The 13861-nt window shown below is 45.3% G+C and overlaps 1 protein-coding gene across 1 annotated transcript in view; it reads left to right on the top strand.

Moving 5' to 3' along the window:
• The window catches only part of FAT2 (FAT atypical cadherin 2), a 78889-nt gene that overhangs the window by 8939 nt on the left and 56089 nt on the right, over positions 1-13861 (top strand). Inside the window, exons 4-9 of the mRNA XM_010850598.1 lie at positions 3014-3072; positions 4560-4871; positions 5842-6052; positions 7613-7752; positions 8387-8668; positions 9736-9946. Of these exons, the coding sequence (XP_010848900.1) occupies positions 3014-3072; positions 4560-4871; positions 5842-6052; positions 7613-7752; positions 8387-8668; positions 9736-9946 (1215 nt within the window). The remainder of the gene's footprint in view (positions 1-3013; positions 3073-4559; positions 4872-5841; positions 6053-7612; positions 7753-8386; positions 8669-9735; positions 9947-13861) is intronic.

Here is a 13861-nt window from a genome sequence, read left to right as displayed (position 1 = left end):
TTTGCCCGGTGACATCTGTTTGGAACCTTTGACCTTGGGGAGTTGATTAGTCTTCCTAGAAGGAGGATGCTTTTCCCAAGCTGGCTCCCTGCCTGGGCCCACTCGGCCCCTCCCTTTTTGGAAGTGGGAAGACATCTCTCACCTAAGGTAATAGGTTCTCTACTTCTCCCAAAGCCCTCCTGTGTCTACTGTCAACAGTTCCCTGACACCAGGTCCGGCAACATGCCCCAAAGGGCAGAGATGCTTAGTCTTCCTTCAGTTGAGAAGAAATTCTTATCAGCATGAACATTTAAAAATAAAATAATAAATCCAGCAATGACCCCTCCCCCCCCACCCCCGCCTACCTTACTTATCCCTTAGATTGTCCTACTTCCATACCTGGATCCCTTGGCTGGTTTCCCTATGCCCTTAAGATAAAGCCAAGCCCTGTCATGCCCCATGAGCTTGCCTCTCTCACTCCATCACTCTCTGATTCCAACCATGTGGCCTCCCTCAGTCCACGCACGCCCTCTCCTGGCACAGGGCCTTTGCACAAGCTTTTCCTTCTGCCAGGAGTCTCCTCTCCTTTTTCAAGGTAACTCCTGCTTTTCGTTCAGATCTTAGCCCAGCTGTTCTTTTCTTAAAGATGTTTTTTTTTTTCTTAAAGATGTATTTTTTGACACTATAATACGTCTCCCAGCAGCATCTACTTTTAAAAAACACACTATCTTTTTCTTCTTTTTCAATGGTCATCTATAATGTGGTGATTATGCTATTAATTATCCACATACTTCACTAGACTTCAACAAGCTTTCCAGAAAAGGAACTTTGATTGTTTTTTGAAAACTATAATATCGAGGCCTGGCACAGAGTAGAACCTCAACAAATAATGAGGAAATGAATGAATGAATCTCTGCCAGCATCCACAGTCATTGGTTAAGCCCAAGATTCATTTATCCCGCAAAGGTTTGAAGGTGTCTGTCCTTATAAGGCATTTAAGTTAAGTGCTATGGAGAGGGGAAGAAGAATAAGACACAGTTTCAGCCCTTGAGGAACCCAATCCATGAGGAGTATAAAGATTTGGATACAAAAAGAGCTGTAGAACCGGTGTAAAGAGTACAACATTGTAAAAGATGAGTGTATGTGAGGCTGCGAATTTAGAGGAGAGAGGAAGCTGCTCAGTGTGGTGGACCAGCAATGGCTTCATGGGACAGCAGGCAGCTGTGCTGAGCTGAAGGGCAGGAAGATTCTGACAGGCAGCAGGCTGGGCGGGCACTTGGGTAAAAATGGTGACGGAAGCAACAGCCAGGAGGAGAAGACCCAGGACTTGCTGAAGACAGAGCAAGTAGGTCCATTTTCTCTTTCTTTTTAAAAAAAACTTTTTCTGCTTTTTCAATGGTGAAATAATCATAGACTTACAGGAGAGCTGCAAAGAGAGTTCTCATACACCGGTCACTCAGCTTCCCCTAATGTTAACACAGTGTATGTATCAACACTAAGAATTAATACCGGTGCAAGGGAATTCAGGAGATTACAGATTTCATTCAGATTTCCCCAGTTTTCTCTGCTAACGGTCTTACTCCCATCTAGGACTTCATACCAACCTCAGAGAGGGGGATGTGGAGGAGCACAGGGCAATGGTCCAGGGGGTCCAGCAGCAATTCCAGGGACACAGGCCCTGAGAAGGTGGGGGAGAAGGCAGCAGGGGAGGCGGTGGCGAGAGAAAGGAAAGAGAGAAAAGGATAACTAGAGATAGAAGAACAGTGACTGAGTTTCCCAGACACACAGAGAGGGGAGGGAGAGAGGAATCCCTGGGAAGGCAAGAGAGGTGGGGGATGGACAGGGATCAACAGAGAGAGGGGAGAGGGGCTGAAGAGGGAGCAGGAGCAGGAGGGGGGCAGGACTGAGCTGGAAGGAAGGCTCTCCGCCAAGCCCTCTCATCCCGCACTCTTCCTGGGGGTCCCCCGGATGCCGGGCCTTCCCCGGCAGGTTCCTCAGCTTGGGGACAAGCTGGGTGGGGCGAACTGAAACAATATTCACTCTGTCCCAGGGGAACGTCTTCCTTCCTGGTTGTGGGGCTTTCCAACAACCTCCTAGGACCTCTCCCATGGCTGCCTTCAGTGAGGGAAGAAAGAGCCAGAATGACACAAAGGCAAAGACACGCCCCCAACAGAGGTCACTCCTCACATCCGTACTGGAGACCCCACCCCAACACCAGATCCCCCTTTCCCCTCAGGAAGCCCGCACCCCCACACTTCATTCCATTACTCTATCATTTAATTGCCTAAACAAGATCAAGAAACTTACAGAAAGCTTTTAGAACACCCACTATGCCCTACCAATAGCTCTGCCTTCATTGAAAAGGGTCCCACCTACCCAGCTAGGACCTCTCAAGTCTATGGGCTTGGGTACCCTTCTGGTCTCCCAACAATCTTGAGCTTGACTTGTCTGATGCAGGCAGAGAACTGGCTCCTTTTCACCTTTATGGCCTCAATTTATAGCCACAGTGCCTAGAAAATGAAAACCAGAATTACAGATCACTAAGTTCACCTTAGGGAATTTACAGACATGCTGGGAGGAGCCCAGAGCAGCCCTCCTCTGGCTCATATGTGCCAGCTGGGCATGGGAAGAGCCCATTCTAGGTGCCAGGTGAGCAAGAGGATTAGAACAAAGGCGTAAAATGTCACCCTTTTGTGATTTCCCCGGGAATTAGAGGCAGTGACTGTGACCCCCGTTATAACTCCTGATGAGCTGCCTTTTCACTCAACAGTAACAGTATCCTGGGCTCAGCACCCTCCTGATGGCAGAAGCAGGAAATATGTGGGGACCCCAGCTGACACTATCACCTCTGCTGTCCTCTCCCTACCTCTCCTCCCCTTCTCTCTCTCCAGATTTCCATTTCCTTTTTATGTTGTGCTCTCCCAAGACCAAAAGAATTCTGAGCTAGGCTTTGAATGTAGGCGTTGAATTTATCCCAGTAAAATGGCCCTGGGAGCCATTTGCTCCAGTCTCCCCCCAACCATCTCTCCTCCAGGTCTCCTAGCCACTGCCCGGCAGCTGGACCGAGAAAACAAGGATGAACACATCCTGGAGGTGAGTGATGCTGCTGAACCCCTTCACTACATTTGAAAACCTCCTGCAGGAGGCCAGGCTGGAGCCAAGCCAGGCCTTGGGGCCACATGCACGTCTCCAGGTGTAGCTGAGGAGGGTTCTGACTCAGGGAGAAGTTGCTACTTAAGCTGAGCGGGAAGCACTGATCAATTAGTAATGCCTGCAGGGAGTGTGGGAAAACGGAGCAGCACACATGGGTTATGTACTTGTCCAGTATGCTTTCTGGCCCATCCCCATGCTCTACAGTCACCCAAGGACAAACACTAGGTCAGTAGCAGAGCCAGGATGAAAACCCAGACCTTTGTCCTCTAGGCCCATGCTTTTTCTGTGCATATGTGCAGTCACTCAATTGGGTCTGACTCTTTGTGACCCCATGGACTCTAGCCCACCAGGCTCCTCTGTCCCTAGGATCTTCCAGTCAAGAATACTAGAGTGGATTGCCACTCTCTTCTTCAGGGGATCCTCTCCACCAAGAATCAAACATGCGGCTCCTGCACTGCAGTCGTATTCTCTACCACTCAGCCACCTGGGCAGTCGCGCTCTTTCTAGGATGTCTCTAAAATAAGCATCCCTGGTGACCATTCCAATGAGAGGTGTCAGTCTTGGCCCAGAGGGCCTTAAATCAGAAGTACTCTAGTCAACCCTGTCCTGTGTTATCCACAACTGATGAACAGGCATCTCTGCTAGTCTTAAAGGCATCAGCTAGGAGGGACACATATTCCTCAGCAGAACTGAAATCAGTGTTGCCTTCTATGATCCCAGGCTCTGGACATTCCCTTTGCGTAAAACCGGCATCACTAGTAAGGAGCAGCTCAATGGCCTTCTAGGCGCTGAGGCATTCTCCATAGTTCAGTAGAGGCATTTATCTTTAAATAGCAAAATCTTTTTAAAATTCAGAAGCATTTTGAGTGGAAATGTCCTATCTATACTGATGCATGTGATAATTTGCTCACATGTGGAACAGTGCCTGGTCCTGAAATTGTTTTCGTGCCTTTCTTCTATCTCCGGATCTTATCTCATACACTGGGCCACATGCCTGACTCCAAAGGTACCACCCACGCCTCCATAAACGCCTCCTCGTTTGTTTTCTTTCTGATCTCCCGTAGTTTAAGGAAAGTGAGAACAAAGCTTATGAGAATTACGAGCAAATAGAATGTCAAAAGTCTCGGCCCATGGGCCTCCCGAGTAAAGCGCCCCAGCTTTTGTTACAGCCCCTGTGGCTTTGTCTTCTTCCAATTCTTTCCAGTTTCTTTCTCTGTTCTTGCTGGCTTTTCTGTGGGCAAGGTTGCCAGAGAGCTGGATTCCAAGAAGTTGAGGTTACGATAATAAAAATCACGAGTATATACCAAAGAACAGGCGGATTGGTACTTCCAGGCTTTTGAAAGCAGGGGCAGAGGAAGAGCTGTGGTGGTTGGCAATACATAGTCATGACCTTGCGCCTGTCAACTCACGCTGGATCCTCTCCCCAGGTGACTGTGCTGGACAACGGGGAGCCCTCCCTCCGGTCCACCTCCAGGGTGGTGGTACGCATTGCGGACGTCAATGACAACCCCCCTGTCTTCTCCCACAAGCTCTTCAATGTCCGCCTTCCAGAGAGGCTGAACCCAGGGACCTCTGGGCCTGTGTACAGGCTGGTGGCTTCAGACCTGGATGAGGGTCTCAATGGCAGGGTCACCTACAGTATCGAGGAGAGTGATGAGGCAGGCTTCAGTATCGACCCGGTCACAGGCGTGGTGTCAGCAAGCAGCACCTTCACAGCTGGAGAGTATAACATTCTCACGGTGAGGGTCGGGGGGCGGGGGGGTGGGGATTGGGTGCACACCTGCTCAGGGATGGATTTTCTCTGAGGATACAAGACCGGAGAGACAGCCTTCAGGCGTGATGGAGGAAGTCCTCACTTCCGTGGCTTTCTCCCCAAAAGAAGCCAAAAGATCAAAATTCTGGGCCTTTCTCTTTGAGGGCAATAAGGTCCTTGCCTGGGAAATGCACTCTCTTCTTAAAGATTTTTGTTGAGAGGGGCAGAGGCATTGAAATCAAGATAAACCTGGGTTCCAATCTTAGCACTGACATTTTACAGCTGTGTGGCCTTGGACACGTCATTATGCCTGGGAGCCTTTGTTCCATCATCTGTAAAATGGGGATGAGAACATTTTCCTTGTAGGAAGCTAATATAATAAGTGGCTTGGGCCTGGGCTCTCATGTTGGTAGCCTAAATCCCAGCCTCACTGCTGGCCAGGCAGACAACCCCTGGCAGAAGAATTCACAATGCAGAGGCCCGGGTTCCTCCTGCAAAAAGCAGCTGATGATGGTTCCTCTCTGTGGGCAGTCATGAGGATTGAATTAGATATTGCACATATTGCTCTTAGAGCAGGGCCTAATGATAGGGAGAGCTCAATAAATTCTAGTTTATTATGTTGATTTTGTTGGGAAGGGTAAAGAGCCCATGCATGGAAAGTCTTAGGAATGAGCACACAAAGCCTTCAGTTAATAGTGGCTTTGATTCATCTTTCACTACCCGTAAGGTTCTGGAGCATAGTTCTATATTCTGTTTACTACTGTGCTTGCTGCAGCTGACTTGGTGCCTATTTACAGTAAGCTCCTAACTGTGCTGAATGGATGAACTAGTGGATGAAAGACCAGCTCAGTCCATCACAGGGCACTCTGTCTCTTGGCCTGGCCACCTGGGTCTTCTTGTTTCTTGGCTCCAACCCTATAGACAAAGCCTCAACTTGAATTCTGGCCTCTTTTCAGGTCAAGGCAACAGATGGTGGGCAGCCACCACTCTCGGCCAGCGTCCGGCTACATATCGAGTGGATCCCCAAGCCCCGGCCCTCCTCCATCCCACTGGCCTTTGACGAATCCCACTACAGCTTTACGGTCATGGAGACAGACCCCGTTAATCACATGGTGGGGGTCATCAGTGTTGAGGGCCGACCTGGCCTCTTCTGGTTCAGCATCTCAGGTAAGGGCCCCAGGAGGGCCAGTCCCTCCCATCCTGAGCCCTAGTCATCAGGGCACAATCCTTCTGAGCCCTCTCAAGGTCATCTTCCCTGGCATCTTCTGTCTTGGCTGTGAGTGGTGATTGCCTTTTCCCTGTTTCTCTGGGGCAGTGGGTTGTCAGGACACTGCTTCTTCCAAGCTTTCCTTCATACCATCTATGATCTCGGGAACTCACAGGTAACCCCAGCTAGAACTGGATGGGTCCTCCAAGTTCCTGGGAGACCTAAGACCAAGGTCCAGAGAGTGGCCAGAGAGACCCAGGGGAGAAAACACAAGTTTTATGCTTCCTCTTCTGCCTCACTATGAACATCATTGCAGAGCTGACTTCACTGACCACGAACTCAAGGCCAGCTGTACTCTGGGGCTATGCTTAACATTCTGGTCCCAGGTTCCATCCTCAAGATCAGGGAAAGGGTGCATTCTCGTGGTAGGAGACACTTGGGTCCAAGCTCTCACAGCCTCCTCTGAAATTTCTTTCTGTTTCTAAATCAACATTTTGTCAGAACATATCGGGGTTGGGAGTGGTTCACAGATCACTTTGGGAATCTGATGAATGTTTAGGCTTTCTTTTTAGAAGGATACTTGTGACCTGTGTGCATGTGTGTGCACACACGCACACACAAATTTGTGTACAAATTTGGCAGCTGGGGGGGAGTTACAGATTCTCTGAAACCCAGCCAGGGACTCCAGGTCAAGAATCTCTAATCTAAGAGCTTCAGTATCACCTGAAGTCCCATCAAAGAGACTACCACCTGCTTCAGAGGTTGGATACCAAACCTATCTCAAGCTTTTTAATCTCCTAGATTTACTTCCGTTGCTAATTCACTGTTCTTTATAAGCACTTGACATTTTTTCTGTGAATTAACACATGCACTCTATAGAACATTTGGAAAATACAAATAAGTACAGAGAAGAGAATAAAAATCACCTAGTCAGTGGGAGGATAAACTCCCACTAAATAGAAGTTAGCCCACTGTTTTCATTTTGATGTTTCCCTCTAGTCATTCTTCTTTACACACCCACACATTTAAGGTTACAAGAAAATATTGTTTTATAACCTTTTAAAATATATCCTGAACATATTTCTGTGTCACTAAACAGATCTCTACTAGCAGACACTTAAACAGCTGCATGCTACTTCTGTATTTTGGATTCTCATAGTTTATTAATAAACAATTCCCTCTTGTCAAACACAGTTATTTCCATTTTTTCCCATGTCTAGGCTTCTCTAGACCATGCAGACTACCTGTAACCATGACACAGAGCTCCATGACTCCTGCATGCTTTAATTCTAGTAACAGAATACATTGTAGGGCAAATTTTGGTCTTCCTCTGGGACTCCCCAGTCCTTATAAGTTTACCTTTTCCTGAATCATCACTTGGATCGTGATAATAATTTGACAATAACCCGACAGGATCAACTACCAGCTCCTCTAGATCTGCCAAATCCCACAGTATTAATACTTGTGCTATTACTGCCTACATCACTGAGGTCGTGCATGCTTTCCCCACCCCCTCCCAGGTGGGGACAAGGACATGGACTTTGACATTGAGAAGACGACGGGCAGCATCGTCATTGCCAGGCCTCTCGATACAAGGAGGAGGTCGAGCTATAACTTGACTGTGGAGGTGACCGACGGGTTCCAAACCATTGCCACCCAGGTGAGAAGCCTCACTGGGAGCCTTGAGTTGAGAAGAGATAGGAGGTTTCCTTGGTTGGAAGTAGCTGTGCTCACCACCATGTCACCAACGCACACTGGGACCTCCTTGGTAGGGATGAGGACGCAGAAGGCTCTCTGTGCATGTGTGCATCTCAAAGAACACTGAATCTGGAATCAAGGTTCTGCATTCCAGTCTTATCTGATCACTCTCTCTACGTCTGTGATCTTGGGAGAATTCTTGTTCCCATTGTGGATCTCTGTATAATAAGGAGTTTTATCTAAATGAGCAGTTTTCAATTAAAGATAGAGCACCTAAGGGCTTTCATAAGTGTAAGGAATGATGGGAAGTGGGGCTCTGGATTTCTATTCTGGTTTCAGCCCATTTTATTTGCTTCATATACTGGAATTTCACCCCAAGAATTTCATCTGAAGAAAAGGTCCTTAAAGAAGAATTTTGATTTTGAAAACCACCATCTTAAAGCCTTGTGATTCTGAAATATGGTCATTCATTCAACAAAATTTTATCAAGTGACAGCTGTATGCCAGGCCTAGTTGTTATGGTGGAGAAGCAGACAGACAAGGTCCCTGGCCCCCTGGAGCTTACAGTCCATCTTCTCTTTCACCCTCCTCCCTAGGTCTACATTGTCATGATTGCCAATGTTAACCACCATCGGCCCCAGTTTTTGGAGGCTCATTATGAGGTCAGAGTTCCTCAGGACACAATGCCTGGCGTGGAGCTCCTCCGAGTCCAGGCCACAGACCAAGACAAGGGCAAGGGCCTCATCTACACCATACATGGCAGCCAAGACCCAGGAAGTGCCAGTCTCTTCCAGCTGGACCCCAGTAGTGGTGTCCTGGTAACTGTGGGGAAATTGGACCTGGGCTCGGGGCCTTCCCAGCATACACTGACAGTCATGGTGAGTTAACCAAAGACTTGGGTAAGGATGTGCTTGTATTCGGATGTGTGGGGGTGTACATGCTTGGAGGCATGGTGAGGGTTCCCTCTCCCCTTACTGAGCCAGGTGTACTGATGTTTAGAGTGATAATCCATGAGATGAGTTGTGACATTTCACTGCCTGCCAGAGGCATCTTCCATAACGGATGCCTGAGAGTGAGGAAAGAGATGGGATGGCTGCCAAAGAAGTTCCTGCAACTTTGGCTATTCCTGGGCTCACTCCAAATATCCCCAACAATTCCCTCCTTCCTCCATGACTGCATGATCGCATGAACTCATATAGCATCAGAGCTGGGAGGGGCCCAGAGACCATCCTACTCAGAGCAAAAAGATATGTAAGGGCCTAAATGAAGGAGGGCTTACTCCAAGGGTCATGTGCCTGCACTTTCATAACCCTGACAGTGAGAGCCTCCTGAATTTATGCCCTCCATCCCTCATTTGTCTCACTCGAGTCCCAGTCCTGGTCCTACCTATTTCTCTTATCTTATACCTGAGGCTCACAGAGGAAGAGACTTGCTCACCATCATACAATTTTTTAGATGGAACCAGAATCACAGTCCAGCCTTTCCAACTCAAGGCTCAAGGTTCTTACATGTTACTTTATCATCCTCTGGGCACTTAAATGTATATTAAAGGCTCTGAGAAGTCCTGCAGCAAAGAAAACATCAACTTGGCTTAGTTCAGTGCTCCCTAAATTCACTTAACTATAGGATTTTTTTTTCCTGAATAATACACTAACATCTTGAAGAACTAATATTCTCTAAGAACAAATTTGGAAAATACTGCTCTTCTGCTTATTTCTGCCTTCTCCTAAAGTGGAATTATCCATGAAAATAGCTCAGTCTAATAATCATGAATTGATAAACTTATTTAAAAGGAGAAAAGAATGTAACAGAGCAAAGCTTAAAGGAATACAGAGAGTTATGACTGGGTGTATTTTTCACTGGCATTCTATTTCATTGACCTTTATCTAATCCTGCCTCCTCCATTCCACTTGCTGCTCATCCCATCACCCCCTTGGGCCCATAGGTTCGCGACCAGGAGATGCCCATCAAGAGGAACTTTGTGTGGGTGTCCATTCACGTGGAGGATGGAAACCTCCACCCTCCCCGCTTCACCCAGCTCCACTATGAGACACGTGTTTCTGACACCACAGTCCCCGGAGCAGAGCTGCTCCAGGTCCGAGCCATGGATGGCGACCGGGGAGCCAATGCTGAGGTCCACTACTCCTTCCTCAAAGGTGAGAGGTCTGACCGTACGTGCAGGATACGTGGAGAGGGGCTTTGGCAATAAGGAAAAGCACCAGGAGCATGGATTTGCAAGTTATTCAAGTGTCAATTACTTGCTAAACTTTGGCAAATTATCATTCTAGAGCATTCCCTGGAACTATAATGACCTAAATTAATGTGCTTTCAAAGATGGTGAGAATGGTAACAAAGGATTACTCAAGTTATGGGAGAATTTTCATTGAGAATATATATATATCCACCAATGACCATACATGTAAAGGATGCTTATGAAGTCCTCGCAAAATATATATATATATATATCTCATGCATTGGAGAAGGAAATGGCAACCCACTCCAGTATTCTTGCCTGGAGGATTCCAGAGATGGCAGAGCCTGGTGGGCTGCCATCTATGGGGTTGCACAGAGTCGGACATGACTGAAGAGACTTAGCATAGCATATATGTGTATATATATATATATATATATTTTTTTTTTTTTGGCCACGCCATGTAGCATGCAGGATCTTAGTTCCCCAGCCAAGGATTGAACCAATGCCCACTAAATTGAGAGCACAGAGTCTTAACCACTGGACTGTCAGGGAAGTCGCCCATGCAACATTTTAAAAGATAGTATCTTTGTGCATGTACAATAAAAGGGACCTATAAATACTTGATAAGATATATGGCATAGTTTCAGGAGTATTTTCTTCTAAGGCCACATCATGATTTCATACCTCTTATTTTTTTAATCTGAAAAATGGGAATATTATCTGTGCCAGAAACTCTTTGTGAAGACTAAAAAAGAAAATGTATGTTAACACTTTGTAAATTGTAAAATATTATACAAGTGCCAAGGGTTATTACTAAGTGTTAATTATAAGTAGTTAATATGACAAAAATGATAATATCCAGGACCCAACTAATTATTAATCATAATTTGTAATGTTTGATAATTCATAATCGATACTTGATAATTATTGTTATCTATAATATAAATTAGTATCTAGAGAAGGCAATGGCATCCCACTCCAGTACTCTTGCCTGGAAAATCCCATGGACAGAGAAGCCTGGTAGGCTGCAGTCCATGGGGTCGCTAAGAGTTGGGCATGACTGAGTGACTTCCCTTTCACTTTTCACTTTCATGCATTGGAGAAGGAAATGGCAACCCACTCCAGTGTTCTTGCCTGGAGAATCCCAGGGACGGAGGAGCCTAGTGGGCTGCCCTCTATGGGGTCGCAAAGAGTCGGACACGACTGAAGCGACTTAGAAGCAGCAGCAGCAGCAGCAGCAGTATCTATAGAGCAAGATGCTATGGATGATCAAAGGTGAGCATGACTTGCTCTTTGCCTTCATGGAGCATAATGATGTTCATTTACTGCTTGTCGGTGTCTTACATACTTTCAAGAACTCAGAATGTTTCACATTTTCCTTTTTTGTAGAGACAGTCGTTATACCTTGTCATATGGCAGAAGTCTATTCATCCCTGAAGAATAATAATGCAAATAATAACCCATTAATGGCTTCTTTTTGTGACTTATGAAGTATAATCATCTCTTTTTTCTCAGTGACAGTTCCACTAATGTTGTACTAATTTTTTTTTAATAAATCTAAAACATTTTTTAAATCTATGCCTTACAACATATGGGATCTTAGTTCCCTGCTGCTGCTGCTGCTAAGTCACTTCAGTCATGTCCGATTCTATACAACCCCATAGACAGCAGCCCACCAGGCTCCCCCGTCCCTGGGATTCTCCAGGCAAGAACACTGGAGTCGGTTGCCATTTCCTTCTCCAATGCATGGAAGTGAAAAGTGAAAGTGAAGTCGCTCAGTCGTGTCCGACTCTTAACGAACCCATGGACAGCAGCCCACCAGGCTCCTCCATCCATGGGATTTTCCAGGCAAGAGTACTGGAGTGATGTGCCATTGCCTTCTCCGCTTAGTTCCCTGACCAGGGATCAAATCCAGGTGCCCTGTAGTGGAAGCTTGGAGTCTTAACCACTGGAGCACCAAGGAATTCCCCCTGCTACTAATTTTATTTTACACATTGAGTTAGTTTTAAAATAATCTTATGATTGAAGAAGTAACACATGGTTATTCTTTGAAACCTGAAAAAAACAAGAATCTCCGAAGAAGAAAATAACACTCAGAGGACTTCCCTAGTGGTCCAGTGGTTAAGACTCTGCACTGACTTCCATTGCAAGGGGCACAGGTTCAAATTTAAGATCCTGCATGCAGCAGTATGGTCAAAAAAATAATAAAAATAACACTCGGCCATGCCTTTCATAACCCAGAGAAAATAATTTCATGTATTTCTCTCTTATCTTTTTCTATGCATATTTCTGCAGTTCTAAGATCAAAATGAATATACAGTTTTCTTCCCTATTTTTTTTTCTCTCAGCAGTAAAATAAATTATAATTATGCTTACTTGGCTACTTTTAAGGGAACTACTTTTAAATTTCTGGTTGCTCATTAAAACCACATTCTTTGATCAACCTCAGGATTTGTATAACAAAGGCAAGTTGGGAAATCACCTCAATAGCCAGCTGCAGAGTGACTTCGCTTAGTGGGACAATCAGATGGAAGGTTTTGTGGTGAAGCCTGGCTATTTACTTTGCCATTGAAATAATAAATGAAATAAGCATAATAAGAAGTAGTACTCCCCTGAGTGAAGGACTTGTACTCCTGGGTGGTGAGCAGAATTATTCAGGTTTAGTCATGGTATTAAATAGATAATGGTCTCATCACAGAAAAAAAAAAAACATATTTGAAAAACTATATCAGGTGATGGATGTTAAACAAACATTGTAGTAGTCATTTTGCAATATATACTTAAACATAGATCAAAGTATGTTACACACGTTTAATGCCATGTTATATGTCAATTATATCTTAATAAAACTGAAAAGAAGTACCAGTTATGCAAGCTGAATAAGTTCTGGTGATCTCTGTACAGAATTGTGCTTATAGTTAACAACACTGTACTAAACCTCTAAAAATTCAAGAACGTAGACCTCATGTTATCTGTTATTACCATAGTATAAAAAAAAGGTAAAGGAAAAAAAAAAAAAGAATAGTTACAGCCCAAGTAAGGTCCGACCTTAAAACTGTGACAACTTTGAGAAGTTTTTTTAGGAAAACATGATTAGTTTTCAACATTACCTTTTGTGAACTATGTAATGTTGCATAATCACAACTTCCCTCAACTTAAATTTGAAATGGTATTATGTATTTATCCAAATAAATATCAAATTTTAAAAGGACAATAAAAATAATAATCAGACATGGAGAAAGGAGTCCATTTTTGATTTTCATTTAGGCTTCTTGATTAGTCAAGGAAGATTCCTTTGGGTACTAGGAGCTCTTTAATTTTCTAATATTTGCTGCAGAAAGACTGTTGGATACTATACTGTTGTACAGGTAGTGGCTGAATATTTAAAAAAAAAAAAAAACCTGTAAAGGTGGTGTAAGAATGCCTCAGTTCAGTTCAGTTCAGTTGCTCAGTCGTGTCCGACTCTTTGCGACCCCATGAACTGCAGCACGCCAGGCCTCGCTGTCCATCACCAACTCCCGGAGTTCACTCAGACTCACGTCCATCGGGTTAGTGATGTCATCCAGCCATCTCATCCTCTGTTGTCCCCTTCTCCTCCTGCCCCCAATCCCTCCCAGCATCAGAGTCTTTTCCAAGGAGTCAACTCTTCCATTCAGGTGGCCAAAGTATTGGAGTTTCAGCTTTAGCATCAGTCCTTCCAATGAACACCCAGGGTTGATCTCCTTCAGAATGGACTGGTTGGATCTCCTTGCAGTCCAAGGGACTCTCAAGAGTCTTCTCCAACACCACAGTTCAAAAGCATCAATTCTTTGGCACTCAGCCTTCTTCACAGTCCAACTCTCACATCCATACATGACCACTAGAAAAACCATAGCCT

Source organism: Bison bison, unplaced genomic scaffold (assembly GCF_000754665.1).
Source record: "Bison bison bison isolate TAMUID 2011002044 unplaced genomic scaffold, Bison_UMD1.0 scf7180017864291, whole genome shotgun sequence".
NCBI classification, from domain to species: Eukaryota; Metazoa; Chordata; class Mammalia; order Artiodactyla; family Bovidae; genus Bison; species Bison bison.
Note: the sequence above shows the minus strand (reverse complement) of the source record. Positions and strands in the feature narration are given on the sequence as shown.